The 20,428-nt window shown below is 56.5% G+C and overlaps 7 protein-coding genes across 7 annotated transcripts; 5 read left to right on the top strand and 2 right to left on the bottom strand.

Annotated features, from left to right (window-relative positions):
- Positions 1-526: 526 nt before the first annotated feature.
- On the top strand, positions 527-1,814 carry LAP1_2 (Leucine aminopeptidase 1; the record flags this gene model as incomplete). The annotated part of the gene is made up of 3 exons (XM_066781167.1): positions 527-691; positions 766-1,544; positions 1,625-1,814. 3 exons carry the CDS (start codon positions 527-529, stop codon positions 1,812-1,814), a joined length of 1,134 nt encoding a protein of 377 aa, XP_066628169.1.
- A 2,432-nt stretch (positions 1,815-4,246) lies between these two features.
- On the top strand, positions 4,247-7,429 carry RAD53 (Protein kinase protein rad53; the record flags this gene model as incomplete). The annotated part of the gene is made up of 1 exon (XM_066781166.1): positions 4,247-7,429. The coding sequence occupies one exon, from the start codon at positions 4,247-4,249 to the stop codon at positions 7,427-7,429; it is 3,183 nt and encodes a 1,060-aa protein (XP_066628168.1).
- A 387-nt stretch (positions 7,430-7,816) lies between these two features.
- ERG26 (erg26, C-3 sterol dehydrogenase) lies at positions 7,817-9,426 on the top strand (the record flags this gene model as incomplete). Its single annotated transcript, XM_066781165.1, has 2 exons — positions 7,817-7,822; positions 8,155-9,426. 2 exons carry the CDS (start codon positions 7,817-7,819, stop codon positions 9,424-9,426), a joined length of 1,278 nt encoding a protein of 425 aa, XP_066628167.1.
- A 947-nt stretch (positions 9,427-10,373) lies between these two features.
- NSR1 (nuclear localization sequence binding protein) lies at positions 10,374-12,048 on the bottom strand (the record flags this gene model as incomplete). Its single annotated transcript, XM_066781164.1, has 4 exons — positions 10,374-10,447; positions 10,562-11,019; positions 11,079-11,380; positions 11,431-12,048. The coding sequence occupies 4 exons, from the start codon at positions 12,046-12,048 to the stop codon at positions 10,374-10,376; spliced, it is 1,452 nt and encodes a 483-aa protein (XP_066628166.1).
- A 741-nt stretch (positions 12,049-12,789) lies between these two features.
- On the top strand, positions 12,790-14,632 carry ALG6 (Glucosyltransferase-like protein; the record flags this gene model as incomplete). Its single annotated transcript, XM_066781163.1, has 3 exons — positions 12,790-13,021; positions 13,071-13,233; positions 13,279-14,632. The coding sequence occupies 3 exons, from the start codon at positions 12,790-12,792 to the stop codon at positions 14,630-14,632; spliced, it is 1,749 nt and encodes a 582-aa protein (XP_066628165.1).
- Positions 14,633-14,837: 205 nt separating this feature from the next.
- COX17 (Cytochrome c oxidase copper chaperone) lies at positions 14,838-15,186 on the bottom strand (the record flags this gene model as incomplete). The annotated part of the gene is made up of 3 exons (XM_066781162.1): positions 14,838-14,960; positions 15,039-15,112; positions 15,168-15,186. The coding sequence occupies 3 exons, from the start codon at positions 15,184-15,186 to the stop codon at positions 14,838-14,840; spliced, it is 216 nt and encodes a 71-aa protein (XP_066628164.1).
- Positions 15,187-15,474: 288 nt separating this feature from the next.
- Positions 15,475-16,815, top strand: rna1 (Ran GAP Rna1; the record flags this gene model as incomplete). Its single annotated transcript, XM_066781161.1, has 2 exons — positions 15,475-15,666; positions 15,745-16,815. The coding sequence occupies 2 exons, from the start codon at positions 15,475-15,477 to the stop codon at positions 16,813-16,815; spliced, it is 1,263 nt and encodes a 420-aa protein (XP_066628163.1).
- Positions 16,816-20,428: the final 3,613 nt, after the last annotated feature.

Raw genomic sequence — 20,428 nt, 5'->3', positions numbered from 1 at the left:
GGATTGGGCTATATCATATGATCCCCCACATCAAATCAGGCCCGCTTCGGCACACAGCACGCTGGCTGCTAAGGCTCCGCGACTGACCGATCATGATCCTTGCTTTGTGCTCTTGCCAAGCGTCCGGAAGAGGAAGGTGCTACGCAGGCCCCCGAAGGTCAAACGAGCCAAGAGATGCGTCTACCAAGGACATTCCTCCTCTGGTTAGGAGAGACCCGCATACAAGCTCAACGGACTCAGCACTGTGCTGCGTAGAAGACCTCTCCGCTCTAATATTGGCCGGATTGACTAATGCTCGTAAAGGCCGCCAAGCGCATGATACCACTAGATGCTGTGAAGCATCTATCAGAGTGCTTGCCGCCTCGATGAAGGAGGAGCCAAGAGGCTTGGAGTACTTGCTACAATCGGAGGTCAGCGACTTCCGTCGAACCAGGTCTGTATAAATTCTTCTGCGTGTTTATGTTTTGAAACAGCGGGATCCACCTCTTCACCTTGCTATCAATTGTATTCTTTTTCGATCATCGCCATGAAGATTTCTACTTTGCTTGCTATCGCCGCGGCTGCGGCCGTTTCTGCAGCTCCGCTTGCCCCCCGCGCCGATGAGGCGGCTGAGCCCGAGAAATTTTTGCTCAAGCTGAGCGATTCGGAGGAGAAATGGGTCACCGAGGCGGAGAAGTGGGAACTGAGGAAGGTACGTGATGTTTGGTCTGCAAGACTTGTCACGATCTTGTGGAAGACTGTGAAGCTAATTCCTGTACAATGTAGGCTGGCGTCAACTTCTTTGACAAAACCTGGACTCAATCTGCAAAGGCCGAGACCAAGGCAAAGCGCCAGGCCGTCAGCTACCCAACTACGGCCAAGTTCACTTCTGCCGTCAACACCCTGATCAGCAGTCTCTCTTCGTCAAACATGCAGACGAACCTTCAGGGGCTCACTGGATTCAACAACCGCTACTACCGCGCCTCGACCGGCGCTCAAGCTGCTACCTGGCTCAAGGACCTCGTCCAAAGCACCATCGACGGCGCCGGCGGCGGTGGCACCGTGGAGTTCTTCACCCACTCCTGGACGCAGAGCAGCATCATCGCCAAGGTGCCGGGCAAGAGCGACGCGACCATCGTGGTGGGCAGCCACTTCGACAGCATCAACCTCAACAACCCGACGAGCGGGCGCGCTCCGGGCGCCGACGACAACGGCAGCGGGTCCGTGGCCAACCTCGAGATCCTCAAGGCGTACCTGGCGAGCAGCGCGGTGCGCAACGGCGAGGCGGAGAACACGGTCGAGTTCCACTGGTACTCGGGCGAGGAGGGCGGCCTACTCGGCTCCCAGGCCATCTTCGACTCGTACGCCAGCGACGACCGCAACGTGATCGCCATGCTGAACTTCGACATGACCGGATTTGCGTCCGGCATGACGGACGCCGGCGTCGCCAAGTCGCTGGCCGTCGTCACCGACTACGTGAACACCGCCCTCAGCAACTTCGCCCGCCTGATGATCCGGACCTACACCACCCTCCCCCTCTCCACCAGCACCTGCGGCTACGCTTGGTAAGTTGAAGTGGACTTTTGTTTTTTCATCTTTTTTCTTTTTAGCGCTGAAAGCGGTCGATTTCTAACGGGATTTGTAGCTCTGACCACGCTTCGGCGACCGATGCTGGCTTCCCTTCGGCCTACATCTTCGAGAGCCCCGACGAGTACGAGTCTCCGTACATCCACACCACCCAAGACACCATCAGCACTGTTGACTTCGGCCACGTGCTCAACCACGCAAAGGCTGGTCTTGGCTTCGTCTACGAGCTTGCCTTCACTAGCTTCTAAGTTTGGGATGGTAAGCAGCTTGACGAGGATGTGTGAGAGATGAAAAGAGTGAAGGAAAAAAAAAAAAAAATGCGGGGTGCAAGGTGTCACCCGTTCATGGACATGTAAATAGTTCGAATGAGAATGTGTCAATAACTGCGCGTCTGTCACTTGAATGTCCACAGTGATACAGCGGGTGACGGAGGAATGGGCCCTCCCACAGATGATGCGTCATATTCACGGGCAGTTGAATCCAGCATCTGGACGTATTTGTGTGTTTTTAAAAGTTGCATCTTCGTCCGGATGTTAGATTCGACTGCCCACGTAGGATAAGTGGTAAGGTCGTTGATGGGGCTTCGTCACCCTCCACTCGCATCTGCCTCAACGACTAAGAACTAAACCCTTCGGTTCAATCTACCTGCTGAGCGACTCCGAAGCTCAGTGGAAGGAGCCCACCATTACAGCAAGTAAAATACAAATCATTTCTCCGCCTCCATCTCGTCAAGTATACTGTTGCGCCGCTTGATTGGAACAACAGACTCAAATGCCTTGGCAATCTCAATCAGCTGGTCTAAAGCCTTCTTTAGCGTCTGCGCTGCTCTCTCAACATCCTGCAAACAACCCAGTTGATCATCGTCATTCTTATTCTCGACGAAGCCTGTGAAAGGACGGGATAGAAGCTCCGTAGCCTGTTGATCGGTTAATTTATGCTTGTTGCGGCGTCATTGTCTTCGAAGGCTCTTAGGCGCGACCCAAGCACGTGCATCTCCGCAATCGTCCTTCAGAGGACAGACACGAGCGAATCCACCCTTTTGTTGCTTGGTGGGGTGAACATCCGTTGACAGCGTTTTTGCAAACAAAGAGGAAGAGAGAGGCCGGCTCTTTTGCTGGGGATTCCACTTCGTTGGTCCTAGGACATACCGCGACTTCGACGAAGAACGTTAATCTTTGCCAGCGCGTCAATCCATTGAACAGTCTCTATCGGAGGAGATGCGACAGACGGGGAGACAATACATCATATTCACGGGCAGTTGAATCCAACATCTGGATGTATTGTGTTTCCAAAAGTTGCATCTTCGCCCGCATGTCAGATTCGACTGCCTACCTACATAGGAAAAGTGTAAGGTCGTCGATGGGGCTTCGTCACCCGCCACTCGCATCTGCCTCTTGGAAAAAGTGTTAGGGGGATGATTCCTCCGTCACCTGCGGGAAAGAAAAGACATGGTGCCTGCAGCGTAGGCTGCCGTGGAGCACGATGGAAGTGGACGGAGCTGCAGGCTGGGGCACGGCCGTCTCAGATGCAATCACTGCCTTGAGACGAGTGCTTGATGTGGGGAAAGACGGGCAGGCATCATTGGCGCGGAGAGAGGATCCTCGGCGCCACATGGCGGACCCGCAACGCGTTGATTCGCGAGGCGCGTCGGGTTGCTGGACCTGACAACCGTTTGCCTCGACTACTCTCGAGCCGTCGCCCTGTCACCTTCGTCGTACCACCACCCTTCGATTGGCCGAGTGCGCGTCCCTTGGAACCTTCACTCTCGACACCGCCGCGCAAGAATTTGCAACTGCACGCCCTGGCCCAATCTACCGCGTCCTGGTCGCCTGCCGCCGTCGCAATTGCCTGCAGCCCGCCAAACAGCTCCCGCCCAGCAACGAAACAACCTCATGAATGCCTGAGCGCCCGCATTGCTGTTCGCCGCCTTGTTTCGCGCCAGCCACGCGTGCGCCCCGCGCCAAACCCGCACTCGCCGTGTCACCCAGCTCGCCGCGCCACTGCTACAAGACGGCATAAATCGTGGAGGAAGGACTGCAAGACGGCACGCTGGAATCGGGAGCGTGCGCAATATAGTGAGGGTTGCCATTGCCCGGCGACTCGAAAACCGCTGTTGCAGGCCCGCGGTTTGAGTCGGCGCAGCTGTTGGTGGCCGTCGCAAGTTGCAAGGTCCCCGCGTCATTTGCCTCGAGTCCGGGCAGGTACTTGCGAAAAAATACAGCACCGTTAATTTCCCTTCCACGCAACTACCACCACGTCGCACCGGATTTATCGACCGAGGACCGCTCCGCGACAAACAACCTTCTGCCGCCTTCATCGTTTTGCTTCGCACATTTCCGTACACTTGGGGCGGACCAGGGCGTGCATAAGAGGCAGGCATCGGAGAGCCGCACAGCTCTGGCCGACCATTTAGCGTTGCCGACAAGATCCCGATTCGGCCCTTTGCTTCCTGCTGCCTAACCTTCCTGTCAAGGTATGTCTTTCTGCTTGATCCCCAGTCGCGGCTCCGTCCTCTTCTATGCCTTTCTCGCCTTTGCCGCCTAGTCTCGCAGAATCTACGAGCTAGATCCTGCGATTGCGAGAGATTCCGGTTCATGTCTCAACCTCCATCTATGTTTGGCCTTCTGCAATCTTGCCGTTGCCGCGGCGCGCTAATCTGTTGCGGCGAGCAGGATCCATCATGGAGGAGGAACCAACCCAGCCCTCTACGCAACAGGTCCTCGACCCGCGCCGCCTCGGAGAGAGCGTATCCGGCCTGAAAAACAGCAACATTGCAGACATTCTATGCATTCTCACCCCGACCTCCCCCGCCGCCTTTTCAATCGTCGAGAATACCGCCAAAGAAGCTCCTCAGCACGTTCTGCAGTGCCAGCCCATCAATGGTTATCAGCCCAACACCCAGCCTTTGAGTCAGAGCTTAGAAGAGGCCGAGACCTTCATCCTCGACCGCCCTCCGCATGACCTCGCGCTGAGGTTTTCGTCTTCGTGCAAGCAGCCATGGTACGGCTTTTGCTTCGGACGCAACAGAACCATGTGCGACGTTTTCCTGCCTGTTGGACCCGACTCTGCAAAGCGCATCAGCAACCTCCATTTCATGATATATGTCAACAAGCACGGCGTCCTCATGCTGGAAGACGGGTCTACGAATGGAACTCTGGTCGACGACGTCCACCTCAAATCCAAGGGAAGGGGTCAGAAGACAAAAATGATCCAGTCCGGCTCCATGATTACGCTACTTTGTCCGACAGACGAGGAGATTATCAAGTTCATCGTCCGGCTTCCGGATATGACTGGGTTCGAGGAGGAGTATGCGGAGAATCTCGGCAACTACATGGCTAGAGTCGAGGCTGAGAGGCTGGCAAATGGGAAGCCAAGGCGTGCGCAGAACGCAGGTGCAGTTGCTCGACGACCTGCGGTCAAAGCTGTCAACACCTTTGGCATGCACTGGAATGGCGGTCGCAAGTACAACGTTATAGACATTCTTGGTAAAGGGGCCTTCGCCACAGTCTACAAGATTGCACATGCAGAAGACGGGCAGCTACTTGCGGCAAAGGAGCTGGAGAAGAAGCGCTTCATGAAGAATGGACATCTCGATCAAAAGCTCGACAACGAGATGAAAATCATGCAATCGCTTACGCATCCCAACATAGTCCAGTACATCGACACGCATGACGTTGGAAACCACCTCTACATCATAATGGAATACGTACCGTACGGAAATCTCTCCGACCTGCTCTCCGGGGGCAGAGCCATAGCCGAGTACTTCGTCCAAAGGATGGCTTGTCAAATTCTCAGCTGCCTAGCCTACCTCCACAGCAAGAGGATTACACATCGCGACATTAAACCTGACAACATTCTCATCGCCTCGGAAGAACCGTTCAACGTCAAGCTTTCTGACTTTGGCTTGTCCAAAGTAGTCACAAACAACGACACATTCCTTAAGACTTTCTGCGGCACGCTGCTCTACTGCGCGCCTGAGGTCTTTCCACACTACGACAGCCATGGCAACAGGAAGCGTCGCAAACCGGGAGAGACAAAGAAGAAGTTCCATTCCTACAGCCAGTCAGTCGACATCTGGTCTTTCGGTGCGGTACTTTGGAGTTCTCTCTGCGGAAGCCCGCCCTTTGAGGGTATCATGGATAATACCGGCCGCGCCATGTTCGACAGGATCATGGAGACCTCTCTGGATCCTACGCCTCTGCGAGAGGCAGAAGTCTCAGAGCCTGCTATCGATCTACTGACGACGATGCTCAGGACTGATCCTGCACAGAGACCCACAGATCTGGAGTGTCTTCAGCACCCATGGCTCGCCAGCCTCGCCCAAGAGCTCGTTCCAGAAATCCTCCAGCCCAATCTCAATGATATTCCCGAGGAGGACGAGGAAGACGACGAAGGCGCAGCAGATGCAGCCGAAAACCAGTTTTCGCAGCTTAGCATCAACGATAGGAAGGCAGGCTGGGGACTCTCTAGCCAGTTCTACGAGGACGATGAAGAGAACGGTGAAGAGCCCGAACCTGAGCCAATAAACCCACATCAGTCCAAGCGTCCTCGCGTCCGCCGAGACCTTCAGCTCCCAAGGTATCAACCGCGCAACATGTCACAATTTGAATCCAGCCCTGAAGAATCCCAGAACTTTGCAGTAAGGACGTCCAATGGCGTCAACTTTTCCATGGTCAAGCTAGCCGCTCAAGGTGCCGGCCATCTTTTTGGTGAGATTGAGCAGACTGCCTTGGACAAGCCCCGAACCCTGGACGACGAGACGAAGCAGGAGGTGGGCATGGGCGACGATTCGAGCGAGCCCGAGATGCCCGACAAGAGCCCTAAGGCCAACCAGTCGATCAAGCGACGCAGTAAGACCCCGGTTGAGAGTCAAAGCACCCCACGCAAAGACCCTCGCGGCAACAAATCTGCTGCTAGTCTTGATGGTGCTGAATCGATATTCAAGGGTTTAACAATGGATGACCAATTCGAACCGCATACCCCTACTGGCAGTATCCCAGAGACGCCATCGCCATCGGACGTGTCCAAGCATGGGCTCAATGGCTCCATTACTCACGGCTCGCAAGAACAAACACCTAGACCAACAAAAAACAAAAGTTTCAATAGGCAGATCAAGTTATCCCCACCGGTATCGTTGTGGTACGATCCGCACGATCCCTCCACCCACAACTTGGAATATGCGACTAAGATGAGCGGTATCGACTTTGCTTCTGCTCGTAACGCGCCTGTAACAGAGAACTCTTCTCTCCCATCAACCCATTTTCCATCGGACGCGAGCGAGCAAGACGCAGATGAAGAGGACAATGACGATAATGACGATGTCGAGGATGCTATGGGCGGAGCTGTTCACTCGCCACCCGCCGCAGACTCCACCTTTCGTGTTCCATCCCCTCTCCTGGGAAAGCTGACGACCACGGACGACTCGATCTTCAAGGATGTACTCAGGCTCCAAAAGCAGGTGGAAAGCTGGGGTCGCAATCCAGACAACACGATTGTCTACCCCAATGAGAACGACACGAAAATCCCCAAAAACGCATTCACCATTTGGTTTTATTCACCGGTCCCCGACGGTCTGGCAAGGGAGAGTAAGGATTGGACGAAGGCGTCAAATTTGAAGGTGGCAGTTCATACTAACTCGAGGTGGGGCATCAGTGTCAACGGCACTCGGATCGAGCCTCCCAAGCCGGACGGCAGCTACTCTTGGGGGAATCTCTACACCGGCGACATCATTACGGTCTTTGAAGTGGGCAGGAAGAAGCTGAAGTTTGTTTGCGAATTTTCCACTGGCGAGGCAGTTCAGCGCCGTCCTGAGGGATTGGGCTTTCAGGTTTTCCACACTCAGCCCTTGAAGCCCTTGAGGTAGGCTTCAGCCTTTTTTGTTGGGGCTTTCTTTTCTTTCGCGATCTTCAACCTTTGAGGTTTCTTTCCTTTTCTTGAGATATCCGAGCTGCATTCAGGTGTATATGTGGGTTTTGGTGGAGATTCTTCCTTGTTTTTCTTTTCTTTTTCTCCTTCAACGATGGGTTGAGAAGCTGATGGTTGAACCTCGGCTTTCTCCCCGCTCCAGACACTTGATAGCGGCTGGACTTTTCACACGTGGCGGCGGTATACCACAGCACATGCGAGCATATACGACATAGCGGCTTTCTTTTCTCTTCTGACCAGAGCATCATCCAGCAAATTGTCGGATGCGCCAGATACAGTAGGAGATTGAAATGAAAATACAAATCAACTCAACTACTACATGACAATGAATGTTGGGCTTGCACTTCAGCATCGAACCCATCACCGAGGAACGTCGTCGGCGATCGGTGTGTAGATCGGCGTCGTGCAGCTTTTCGACCCCAAAAGCCGAGGCGAGCGAGCGAGTCAGCGAGTCAGGGTCCAAGCTTTCCACCGGCCGGGGAAAGGTTGTGGCCACGCCGCAGTCGCACCGCACTCCGCACCGCCTCTTGCTACCACCACCTACTCTCTTCCGACCCCAGGAACTTTTCTCTCGACCCGACGCCGACCCCAATTGCCCCACGTTCCCGACTTCCGCTCGCTTTGCTTTGCTCGACAAGACAAAAAAGAACAATGGCCGCGCAGAACAAATCCCTCGGCCACGTCGTCGTCACGGGCGGCTGCGGCTTCCTGGGCCACCACATCGTCAAGCTGCTGGGCGAGCGATACCCAACCTCGCGCGTCTCCGTCCTCGATCTGCGCACATCCAGCAACCGACTCCCGCACGCCACCTACCACGACGGCGACATCACGGACGCGGGCGCGCTGCGCGCGCTGTTCGCGACGCAGCTGGCCGGCGCCGACGTCGTCATCCACACGGCTAGCCCGCACGCCGTCGGCGTGCCCGACGAGGTGCTGCGGAAGGTCAACCTGGACGGCACGAGGAATCTGCTGGAGGCGGCGAGGGAGGCGGGTGTGAAGGCGTTTGTGTATACGAGTAGTGCGAGTGTGGTGTTTGATGGCGTGATCGAGTTGGTGAATGCGGATGAGAGGTATCCGATCGTGGCGGGGGAGGGGCAGCCGAGTTATTATACGACGACGAAGGTGTGTATGGGGTTTTCCGTTTTTCTTTTCCCCCCTTCTCGTCTTTTTGTTTGGCGGGGGAGAGGGGAGAGAGGAGAGAGAGCGATTGGGTGGTGTGTGCTGTTGCTAACGAACAACTCCACACAGGCCTGGGCCGAAAACGCCGTGCTCGAAGCCAACCGCAAAGACTCCTCAGACACGAAGAAACCCCTCCTCACGTGCGCGATCCGGCCCGCCGGCATCTTCGGCGAGGGCGACGTGCAGCTGCTGCCGCCGATGCTGGGCGCGTATTTCCGCGGCCAGTCGCGCTTCCAGCTCGGCGACAACACCAACCTGTTCGACTTCACCTACGTCGCCAACGTCGCGCACGCGCACCTGCTCGCCGCCGCCGCGCTCCTCGCCACCCACGCCCTCGCCCCCACCATCCCCCTCGACACCGAGCGCGTCGACGGCGAGGCCTTCTTCGTCACAAACGACCAGCCCGTCCCCTTCTGGGACTTCGCCCGCGCCGTCTGGCGCACGGCCGGGCCCCCTGTCCCCATCTCGAAGACGTGGGTGCTCCCCAAGGATATCATGATGCCCGTAGGCGCTCTGCTCGAGTGGGCTTGCTGGGCGCTTGGTCGCAAACCGAACATCACTCGCGACCAGGTCCGCTACAGCACCGTGAGGAGGTACTACTGCATCGACAAGGCTAAGCGCCGCCTCGGCTACCGCCCCATCGTCGGCCTCGGCGAGGGCGTCAGGAGGGGTGTCGAGGAGGTCCTCAGCCGCGACGGCCCCGAGTGGGCTTGGGTGAGGGGCGGTGGCCAGCCGCCGGCGGCGACGAAGGCGTAGGTGGTGGTGATGACGATGGTGATGATGTTGATGATGGTTCGACCGGGCGGACCGGAAAAAAGACGCATGCATGACCCGCGAGGGTGGAGAGGGCGCGCCGGCCTTTTTTCTTCTTCTGCATTTGTCCATTTAGTTGTCTCCTCTACTCTCTCTGTCGAGAGAGAGAGAGACATCGGTGGATACGGACGAAGTGACGGGCATGAATGGTTTCTTGGATGTATGAATCTAGTATAATACCGGCTCTCCTGTGTGCATATATAATTGGAAGTTTTGTTTGCATTCATTTTAACTATTCTTTTTCATGAAACTGTTCGGATCTGCTACTACTCGCACAGTAGGTGTCGAGGAGACGAAGAAGAAGAATGAGCTCTTCCCATACATGGTTCTTACCGGTGATGTTTATATTCAGATCGATTTTTTTTTTTGCCCACCCGCCGTGGATGGGAGTCCTAAGGTTAGAGCTAATTACCCACGTAGGTGATGGATGAACTGGGCCCTCTTAAGTTCTATCGATGACCCTCCTTCGTACATGGGCAGTTGAATCAAAGGTCCGGACGAAGATATACGCGTAAACACCTCCAAATAATAGATTCAACTACCTATGAGTATGTGCAAAACATCTAGAAGGAAGGCGCGGGTATGCTTAGTTATTTCGTTACCTGCTGTAGTAGGGTCTCACATGGCTTAAGATTCTGTCACCTGCTGTGATAACAAGAATTTCAAATAAGAACCTTGCATTAGGCATTCGAAAAGCTACTGCTACTCGTACCACTGTCTGGTGTATAGAGCTAAGGAGACAAATACTAAGCGTACTTCGCTAAAGTCCTCCGAAAATCAAAACAATACTTTTTTTTTGACCCGATCCCGACCGTGAAACCAAACCTTGACCATATCCTGTATCCATACAAAACCTACCTTTCAGAGTGTCCTTCAAATGACCGAACTGCTTAGTCGAAAGAGATCTTCTTGCCCTGGAAGTCACCGAATCCGCCACGGTTGGTCGAGAAACCGCCCCTCGATCCTCCACGGCCCCGGCCACCCCGGTCACCGAAGCCGCCGCGGCCACCGCCGCGACCACCGCCACGGCCACCGCCGAATCCACGTCCACCGCCGCGACCGCCGCCGCGGCCACCACCGAAACCGCCACCACGTCCACCGCCGTTGTCGGCACGGGGTTGGGCGAAGTCCAGGCGGACGGGGCGACCATCGAGCTCAGCACCCTGGAGATCATCGAAAGCAGCCTTAGCCTCATCGACGGAGCTGAAGCCAACGTAACCGAAGCCCTTGGGCATCTGGTCCTCAGGCTTGGTGGGCAGGGAGACACGAGTGATGGTGCCGTACGACTGGAACAACTCGGTGACGCTGTCGGGAGTAGCGTTGAAAGACAAGTTGCCGACGAAGATGGTGTCGGAGGGCTTGCTGGGGACATCGCCGTGCTTCGAAGCGCGGTCGTTGGCACGGTCCCTGTTGTTGCCCTCAGGGCGGGGAGTGCTGTAGTCAAGGTTGAGGTTGCGGCCATCAAGCTCGGAACCCTTCTTGGCGTTGAGAGCAGCAGTGGAAGCCTCAACGGTCTCGAACTCGACATAACCGAATCTGTGACGACGGTTTGATTAGTATCAGGCGGGATTGACAGGCGGGATTGGATTGCTTACCCCTTGGACCTGCCAGAGTCACGGTCGGTGACAATGCGGACAGCCTTAGGGCCGAACTCCTCGAACTCGCGGTAGAGCCAGTCCTCATCGACGTTCCAGCTCAGGTTGCCGACGAACAGGTTGGCAGAGCCACCAACAATCTCCTCAGTCTTGCTCTTCTTGGTAACGGGAGCGGCCTCAGTCTCAGCCTTGCGCTTCTTGGGAGCAGGAGCAGCCTCCTCAGAGGAGCTAGTCTCCTCAGAAGCCTCCTCATCACTGTCAGAGTCGGACGAGTCGGACGAGTCAGAGTCGTCGGAAGTGGCCTATGTAAATGTAAGTATACGAATGGGATATCGAGATGGATGCCACTCACGGCCTTGGCCTTCTTGGCCTTAGGAGCCTCCTCCTCGGAAGAGCTAGCGTCGGAGTCGGAGTCGCTGTCACTCTCAGACTCGGCCTTAGCAGCAGCCTTCTTGAGGGCAGGAGCAGCCTTCTTAGGGGCAGCGGCCTTCTTGGGAGCAGGAGCCTCATCAGAGGACTCGGCGGAGTCGGAGTCACTGTCAGACTCGCTGCTGGAGTCATCCTTGGCAGCGGCCTTGACGGGGACACCAGCCTTCTCGCTGTCGCTGTCGCTGTCGCTGCTGTCGCTGGAGTCGGAAGACTCGGCCTTCTTAGCAGCAGCGCCGTTGGTCTTGGGCGACTTGGTCTTGGGAGCAGGCTTGGCCTCAGCCTCGGACTCGCTGTCGCTGGAGGCGGAGCTGTCGCTGGACATCTCCTCGTCGCTGTCGGACTCGGGCTCAGGAGTGGGCTCCTTCTTGGTCTTCTTGCTCTTCTTGTCGGTCTTGGCGGCGGCGGCCTTTGCGGTCTCCTTAGCCTTAGCCTTGGGGGTCTGAGAGGACTTGGTGACGCGGCCCACCTTGACGGCCGAAGCCTTCTTGGGAGTCTCAGCGACGGCAGCCTTGGTAGGCTTGACGGTCTTAGCCTTGGCCATTGCGACGGAGGATATCTACTCGATAGCGGGAAGTGTTAGCTGGATGCAGACGATTGTGATGAGCGATGAGTGAGGAACGCCAGTGAACGCGCTCAAGCCGACAGCCCTCTGAGAGATCTTGAGCCAACAGTGGCACAATGGGAAAAGCTTTTCATCAGGATCTCTCAAACGTGTGCAAAGCCCACAGCCCTCGAGTCCGCGCGTGGCGGATAAAACCCTCAAGCCCACAAGCCCACAGAGCGAGTGTCAAGGCGGCGCGTTCCCGCAAGGGCCGAGACATCGTCGCGAGTCGAAAGCCCACTGAAGTCAACAGCCCACAGAGTTTCCTCTCTTGCGCGCACACTCTAATGAAGCGCGATAAGCCCACAAGGAATAGTAGCCCACGAACCGAGATGTAGTTGGATCAAAAGCCCACTGTAAGATTCCGATCACTGATCGAAATGTGCCCGCAAAGGATACCTTGCGCTCTGTTGCAAGGAGTTGTTGATGTGAGTGAGAAGAATTTGCTGGTGAAAAAAATCGGTAGCTGGGTCGCGTCGCAGCTTTATCAGCGCGCGACCGCAAAATTATTTTGGGCGCTAAGCCGAAGCGGCAGGCGGTGAGAAAGCTCTGCGCCTCACTGACTCGAGTCCCACAGTTTGTTGCGCTCCCGCGGTGGCGCCGACCCCGACCGTGCCTTGGGCCACCTTCACGCGCTCGTTGCCCGCGGCTCCGCGATGCCCCTCGAACCTCGTTTGCATCATGTCGAGGCCAACCCACAAGCCGCGCAAGAAGAAGGGCGATTCTGCCGTTCTGGCCAATCCGCGCCATGGCACTGTCATCATTGATCAAGACAATGTGGCCAGACCGGCCTTCCCGCTCGTCGCCTTCCTGTGGCCGGCCAAGGGAGCTGTCTCGCAATGGGTGCTCTTGCCGCTGATCTTGATTGTCGTTGGCTTGTTCAGGTGGGCTACGGCTTTCTGGGGCTATTCTGGTTCGTCTAAGCATTTCTACCGAGTTGACCACATGCTGACGGCGTGCAGGCTTCCAGAAACCGCCAATGCACGGAGACTTCGAGGCTCAGAGACACTGGCTGGAGGTCACCGTCAACCTTCCCGTATCCCAATGGTACTTCCACGACCTGGAGTGGTGGGGCCTTGACTACCCGCCGTTGACGGCATACCACAGCTGGCTGCTGGGGAAGATGTAAGTGCACTAGTTCGGCGTCGCGGCTTATGCTGATTTTGGTAGTGGGCACTACATCGAGCCGGCGTGGTTCGCCCTCCATACCTCCCGTGGCCTCGATGATCCCGTACTCAAAGTATTCATGCGTGCTACCGTCTTCATCTCCGAGTATCTCGTCTACATCCCGGCCATCGTCATCTGCCTCCGCCGCTACTCCCGCTTGCAAGAGGTCAATACCTGGGAGTACTCCCTCGCTCTGGTGGCCATTCTGATGCAGCCTGGCTCCATCCTTATCGACCATGGACACTTTCAGTATAACACCGTTATGCTTGGCCTGGTTCTGGCGACTCTCTCGAGCATGATTGCCGGTCGTTCCCTTTGGAGCTGCGTGTTCTTTGTTGGAGCACTTGGGTTCAAACAGATGGCCTTGTTTTATGCCCCTGCTGTCTTTGCTTACCTACTTGGGGTTTGCGTTTCCCCTCGGATCAACGTCCCGCGCTTCCTTGGAATTGCCTTGGTCACGGTCCTGTCGTTTGCGGTTTTGTACGCGCCACTCATTGTCGGAGCGGTATATGATTGGTACCATGGCCTGCCTGTGCACGAGCTGCCTACGCCCCCGCTGCTTTCGAAACTGCCGGTTGCCATCGACGAGAAGTCTTGGTACTTCCCGATCCTTCTGGTTCTCGCTCAATCTATCCACCGAGTCTTCCCGTTTGCCCGCGGTCTGTTTGAGGACAAAGTTGCCAACGTCTGGTGCTTCTTCCACACATTTCACAAGCTGAACCAATACCCCACCGAGAAGCTCCAGCTTGGCGCATTGGTACTGACTGGAGCCCACATTCTCGCTCCATGCATGGCACTGCTTGTCAAACCACGAAAGGAGCTTCTTCCTTTGGCCTTCGCCGCTACTTCTTGGGCATTCTTCTTGTTTTCTTATCAAGTTCACGAGAAGAATGTTCTTCTTCCTTTGCTACCCATGACGCTTCTTCTTGGTTCTCGTAGCGGAATGCTACCGTCGGCGCGCGCTTGGGTCGGGCTGGCCAATATCCTGGGCGCCTGGACAATGTATCCGCTCCTCAAGCGCGACGAGCTGGCCATGCCGTATTTCATCCTCACCCTGCTCTGGGCCTATCTGCTCGGACTTCCGCCGACTTCTTTCTCAATCTTCCGTAATGACACCCCCGGTCGCCTGAGCATCATTGAGAAGCTGATCCACGCCGGTTTCTACGTGGCTATGGTCGGCTGGCACATCGCCGAAGCATTTGTCATCCCGCCGGAGAACAAGCCGGATCTGTGGGTGGTGGCAAATGTCCTGGTTGGTGCGCCTGGATTCTACGTCTGCTATCTTTGGTGCTTGTTCCACTTGATCCGAGGCTTCAAGATGGCCGTCAGGGTGGATGAGTGGAAGAAGACGCAGTAAATCGCGCTGCTTGCTCCCTTTCCTAGCTTCAAACGGCCGAGGCCCAAAAATATACCCGAAGATAACAGCGTCTCGAGAGTGGAGGATGTGTTGTACAATTATGCCTACAACGGTACAAGGGAATAGAATTAGATCTGCGCCTGCTCAATGCCATGTAAATTATTCCCGGTATCTAACGCCAGTCTCATGCCTCCGATCGCCGCATCTAGATGTTGAAACCGTATCCGGCCATGCAGCTCTTGTACTTGGAGACCATGTCCTTGCAATCCTCTTGGGCGTTGTCGCTATTGGAGAAGAGCATGCATTCGTCGCGAGCGGCTTTCTCGTCCTTGCAGACGCAGCAGGGCTGCCCAATGTTCGGTCAGGATTGTGTGGCGGAAAGGGTCGCAGCACGCCATCGACGCACCTTTGGCTTTATTGCGGCGGCGGAAGAGCCGGAGGACTTGAGGTCGGCGCCGAGGTTGGCGGACGTCGCGGGGGCTGCAAAACATGGTCAGCGGTGCGCACAATGGCAGCGACAGCGAAGAGCTCATACCGGCTGGCATTGAACTCATGGTGCGGGTGTTGTGGGTTGTGGATGCTGGAGGAAGGCGGAACCTTAGAAATCAACGAGCGGCTCATGTCATCAGCCGGGGCGCCAAGCCCGGTCGGCAGCCAGCGCGGGCAGGCGCCGATGCAGGCACTCGCATTGGCGCTTGCAGGGTCGTGCAGGGACCCAAGCAGACGAAAACATCCCACCGTGCCCCTCCAACAACTCTCTTTCTTCCGCCACTCGTCAACACCCGTCCTTTATATATTTTACGCGCGACTCCGCGACAACACCCGACTCTCCACGGCCAACCATGGCGGACCCCAAAGTTTTTAGCCTGAAGGACAAGGGCCTGAAGCTCACCACTGCCGAAGACATCGAGCCGCACATTCAGGCGCTGAAGGAGAATTCCGATGTCGAGGAGGTCGTTTTCGTTGGCAACACACTCGGCATAGGTGCCTCGGAGGCCTTGGCCAAGGTGCTGGAGACCAAGAAAAACCTCAAGGTACCGTTCTGCCCCCTTTTCCCGCAGCCCACCGTCGTCTCGGCGCCTTGTGCGGCGACGCTAACACTTGCTCACTAGATCGCCAACTTTGCCGACATCTTCACCTCGCGCCTGCTCTCCGAGATCCCAGAGGCCCTTGACCACCTGCTCAAGGCGCTGCTCACCCTCCCGAAGCTCGAGACGGTCGACCTCTCCGACAACGCCTTCGGCCTCAACACCCAGGCTCCGCTCGTCTCTTTCCTCGCCGCGCACACACCGCTCCGCCATCTGTACCTCAACAACAACGGCCTGGGCCCCGCCGCCGGCACGCTCATCGCCGATGCCCTCTCCACCCTCGCCGACAAGAAGGCCGCCGCCCGCGACGGCGGCGCCGCCGCCGACGTGCCCAACCTCGAGACGGTCATCTGCGGCCGCAACCGGCTGGAGAACGGCTCGATGGAGGCGTGGGCGCGCGCGTACTCGAAGCACACGGGGCTGCGCGAGATCAAGATGGTGCAGAACGGCATCCGGCAGGAGGGCATCACGCACCTGCTGCGGCACGGGCTCGCGCACCAGGCAGACCTCGCCATCCTCGACCTGCAGGACAACACGTTCACCAGCAAGGGCGGCGCGCGCGCGCTCGCCGACATCATCGCCGGGTTCCCGCACCTGCGCGAGCTCGGCGTCAGTGACTGCTTCCTCCAGGCCAAGGGCAGCCTGCTGCTCGCCGCGGCGCTCGCGAAGGGCAACAACCCGCTCCTCGAGGTCGTCCGCATCCAGTACAACGACATGAACGCGGCCGGCCTGAAGGGCTTCGCTGATGCTGCTGAGAAGGCGCTGCCGAAGCTGCGCAGGCTCGAGGTCAACGGCAACAAGTTCGGCGAGGACGACGAGAGCGTCGAGCGCCTGCAAGAGCTCTTCTCGGCGCGCCAGGAAGAGGCCGACTCGGCGTACGTCGAGAGCTTGAAGGAGGGCTACGAGTTCGGGCTCGACGAGCTGGACGAGCTGGACGACGAGAGCGAGGACGAGGAGGAAGAGGAAGAAGAAGAGGAGGAGGCGAAGGAAGACGTGCTCAAGAAGGCGGACGAGGCGGAGGCGGAGAAGGTTAGCGAGAAGCAGGACAAGAGCGTCGACGAGCTGGCCAACTTGCTGGGCAAGACTGGATTGTAAAACGAAGAAGATGAAAAGAAAAAGGTTATCATGAGCATCATGATGTGACGATGAGAAAGCGCGCAAACACAAAGGGAAAATTTCTATTGGGGGTGGGGTTGGGCTTGGGCTTGGTGTTATTAGGCTTGGGGAAATGAACAACAACAACATCGTTCGTCGAAATCAAGTGCGTGTCTTTTTTTGGAGGGTCGTTGTTGATGTTGTTGTTGTTGTTTCTGGTTATTACGGTTCGCGATTTGGTGGTGTTTATTATTATTTCTTTTCTTTTCTTTTCCGGCAGGCAGGGGCAAAAAGAGAAAGAAGAAAGAGGTCAGGTCACATATATCCATGGCGGTGACAAAATGGGGGTGAGGTGAGGGGGACCCGGCGAAAGAATTTTTTTTTCCTTTTGATTCGATGATGGGATGGTGATGGGATATGGAATTGGTAGATGGAGTGAGTGGGTGAGTGGGTGAGTGGGTGAGTGAGTGAGTGGGGGGTTTGCGGGCTTCATACACCGTGGTAGATGAAAACAGGTTGAAGGTTTGCTGCTTTTTTGTAGTAATGTGTAGACAGACAGACAGACAGATAGCCTGCCTTTAAGCGTCCGTTATTAGAGGTGAGAAAGAAGGAGAAGAATGACTGGTTTGAATTTGTGTTTTTTTTTTTTCTCCCTTCCCTTTTTTGGCTTAGGGAGTGAGTGCATTTGGTCCTTGTTGTGGGCGGCGTCGTCGGTCGTGCATGCTTTTGCTTTTTTTCCGTGTCCTGCGGAAGATGGTGCGCTGCTTGTATCTGCAATTGGGGTCATCTAGTCGTGTTAGTACGGTGACTGTTTTTTCCCCGGTGGAATAGTGTCGGGCAAATTCAACGTCTACGACATGTATGTACTGACGGGGGGGAACATTGCTAGATATCGAACTGGGATATATCGGCAGCGCGGTATGTACTCTAACAAGCAGATGGATTTCCATCGCGTAGCTAAGGGCCCGATGTCTACGGCGATAGAATCTTTCAAGACATTTTCTCGTTCAACAAATGAGAGACACACAACCCGCTTTTATTAAGTACCGCTTCCCCAGCCACCGGTTCATTCATCTCCTCCTCATCCGTCTCCACGCATACGTACGCATCGACGATGACTTCACCGAATGTTGTGCGCGCTGCAGGCCGCCGAGGTGCAGTAGTGGTGGTGACGTGCAAGCGGGCGGTAGTCAGTCGTTGAGTTGGCGAGTGGTAACGGGGAAGTAGTGAGTGGTTGGCGAAGTATATGGATTAGTAAGGAGAACCGGCGAGTGCGAATTGCTACGGAGAGGCGGATGTAGTGGGCCTGGTTTAAGTGTTTTGGTTCCTTTCGTCAATCCCGGAAACCTATATAGCTTGCAGACCGACTGTGGTGTACCTGGAAATCAAGCAACCACCCGTCGGGTTATACGCCGTCGCAACAGCGCCGGCCACCAGAAATCATAATCAATTTCGAGTCACCTTGGGGCCCAGATGTTGGCTATAGATAAAGCTGGCAACGGAGTGGGGGGTCAAACTCGGAAAAAATCACTGTTCATAGTGGAGGGCGACAAATCATCCGCTTCTCGAGGTTATCATGAACCAAGAAGTGGTAAGAGTAGCCCCCTTTGTAGCCGTGGGAATCGGCCGCAACAGCATGAGTTTTTGCCCTCAGTGAGACCTTCAGGAGAATTATATATGTATGTTCGCAGCAATATACGCTTTACCAGGTTTCACTCCCCCCTATCTCACCTTTGCTTTTTCAAGTCACCACGAAGGACCTGATGCACAAGCGAACTTTTCCCGTATGTTGTCACCACCAAGGGGTACGCACTACTTTTGTAACAAACGCGCGTTCCTCAGGCGACGAGGTTGTCAGTCAGGCACCACCGGCCGAGAGCGAGCCGAGCAGGGTCTGTCCAGACGCCCGAACGGGTGCGGGTGGCGTGTAGTTGTATCATCTCACGGGCCGCAGGGCTGCTCGGGATCAACTGTTGGGATTCGGGCGTGGTGTGGAGATTGCCGAGAGCCGATGTTGTGCGTGGTGTTGCAGGTGCGGGTCGTGCACTGGTGCGACGTAACTACGCATTGTCTTGACGGTCGAGGTGGTGAGGTCGTATATAATACGGAATGCACTGGCCAGTGTTGCAACGGCGCGATAGATTGATTGCGCAGGGACGGTCTGCCGAGAAACAAAGTGGAGGGAGAGAGTAGAGGAGGGGAAACTTCCCTTGTCTTGAAACGTATACCGTAGAGAACCCAGTCGGAAAGAACCACGACGCACGACTTAACTCGCTCTCATAAAGCTCGTGGGACGAAAAGAGCGATGGCCACGGCAGCATAAAGTGTAGATCGCCTTTGCTTTCGAATGCGATTCGTCAGAAGGCGGCGGGGCATTCCCCGCCTCGGTACAACGATACGCAAGACTAGTTAAAGACGCGTAGCACCAAGGCACGGGCAAGCGGGACTGCACCGTGGCTCAGGAGACGGGCTGTATACAGGTGGGGCCGGGTGTTGCAAGGAGCAGGAGCAGCATGGAGAAGTGGAGCAGGACAAGAAAGTTGAGCCGGTTTCGCAGGCACAGTTGCTCTTCTGGTCGTCACGCCACGGCGATCGCAGGCTGGGATTGTAACTTATCACGGTGAAAGGGTAGATCCGCGGTGCATCTCCGCACGCGTCTTGGCGGGGACGACGCCGATAAGAGCAGTCAGGAGAGGGTGATGTGACGGGCGCGGCCAGGCGCTACGCCATGACGTGCGGCGCTGCAGGCAAGCAAGGAGCGCGAGCGAGAGGGCGTTGGGTTGCGCGGGGGCACGAGGTCTGGGCTGTGAGTGGCAGGCAGGCAGGCAGCGCAGCCGGCATCGGTCCACGTGCGGAGGCAGCGGTAAGCGTGATGGGCGCAGCCAAGAGCATGCGCACAAGAGAGGCCGATTCAGATACGTAAAGACCCTGATCGCCCGCCATGGTGCCGCCAGCTCTGCACCCCCTCTCCTGCGACGGCGACGAGAGCGAGCAGAGTGTCGTGGGATTTGGCTTATCGACGCCCAAGCGTCATCGGCAGTAGCGTAGCGCGACCCCCGGCCCCCGCAGCGCAGCGTACCTACCTAGCCCGTCTCGCGCCATCCAAGCGTCAGTCACCTGCGAGACAGCCAGAACACCGCGCCCGCCTGACACGGCCACGCTCTCCTATTACTGCGCCCAACCGCCCGCGCTGGAGCTCCTCGTCTGCCTCCTGCAACTGCCCGTCAACTCTGCGCGCCCTCCCTCTCTCAGTCGTGCCAGCGCATTTTCCCGAGACAAAGGACTGGCCCGCCTCGGCTGCTCCCGATCAACCACCCGCCGATAACACCGCGCCAACAACCCACCACTTGATCGCCTACTAAAGACGTTCGTCTCTGCCAACCGCATCCGCTCGAATCACCAGCCATGCAGTCCCGAGGTCACGGCCGCCAGATGCCCCGCGACGGCCACCGCCGGCCACCCGCCGGTCATCTTGCGCCAGCCCAAGCTATGAGGTCACGGTCAGATGGTGAGTCCGAACTCCTTTCCTGTGACCTTTGCAAGCCCCCTCATCTTGCGCCCGTATCTTCTCCCGCCTTCGCTGCGCCGTTTTCCAAGTTCCTGCTACATCACC

The sequence above is a fragment of the Diplodia seriata genome (genome assembly GCF_021436955.1).
Source record: "Diplodia seriata strain FDS-637 chromosome Unknown scaffold_11, whole genome shotgun sequence".
Lineage (NCBI taxonomy): Eukaryota > Fungi > Ascomycota > Dothideomycetes > Botryosphaeriales > Botryosphaeriaceae > Diplodia > Diplodia seriata.
This window is presented reverse-complemented; position numbering and strand designations above follow the sequence as displayed.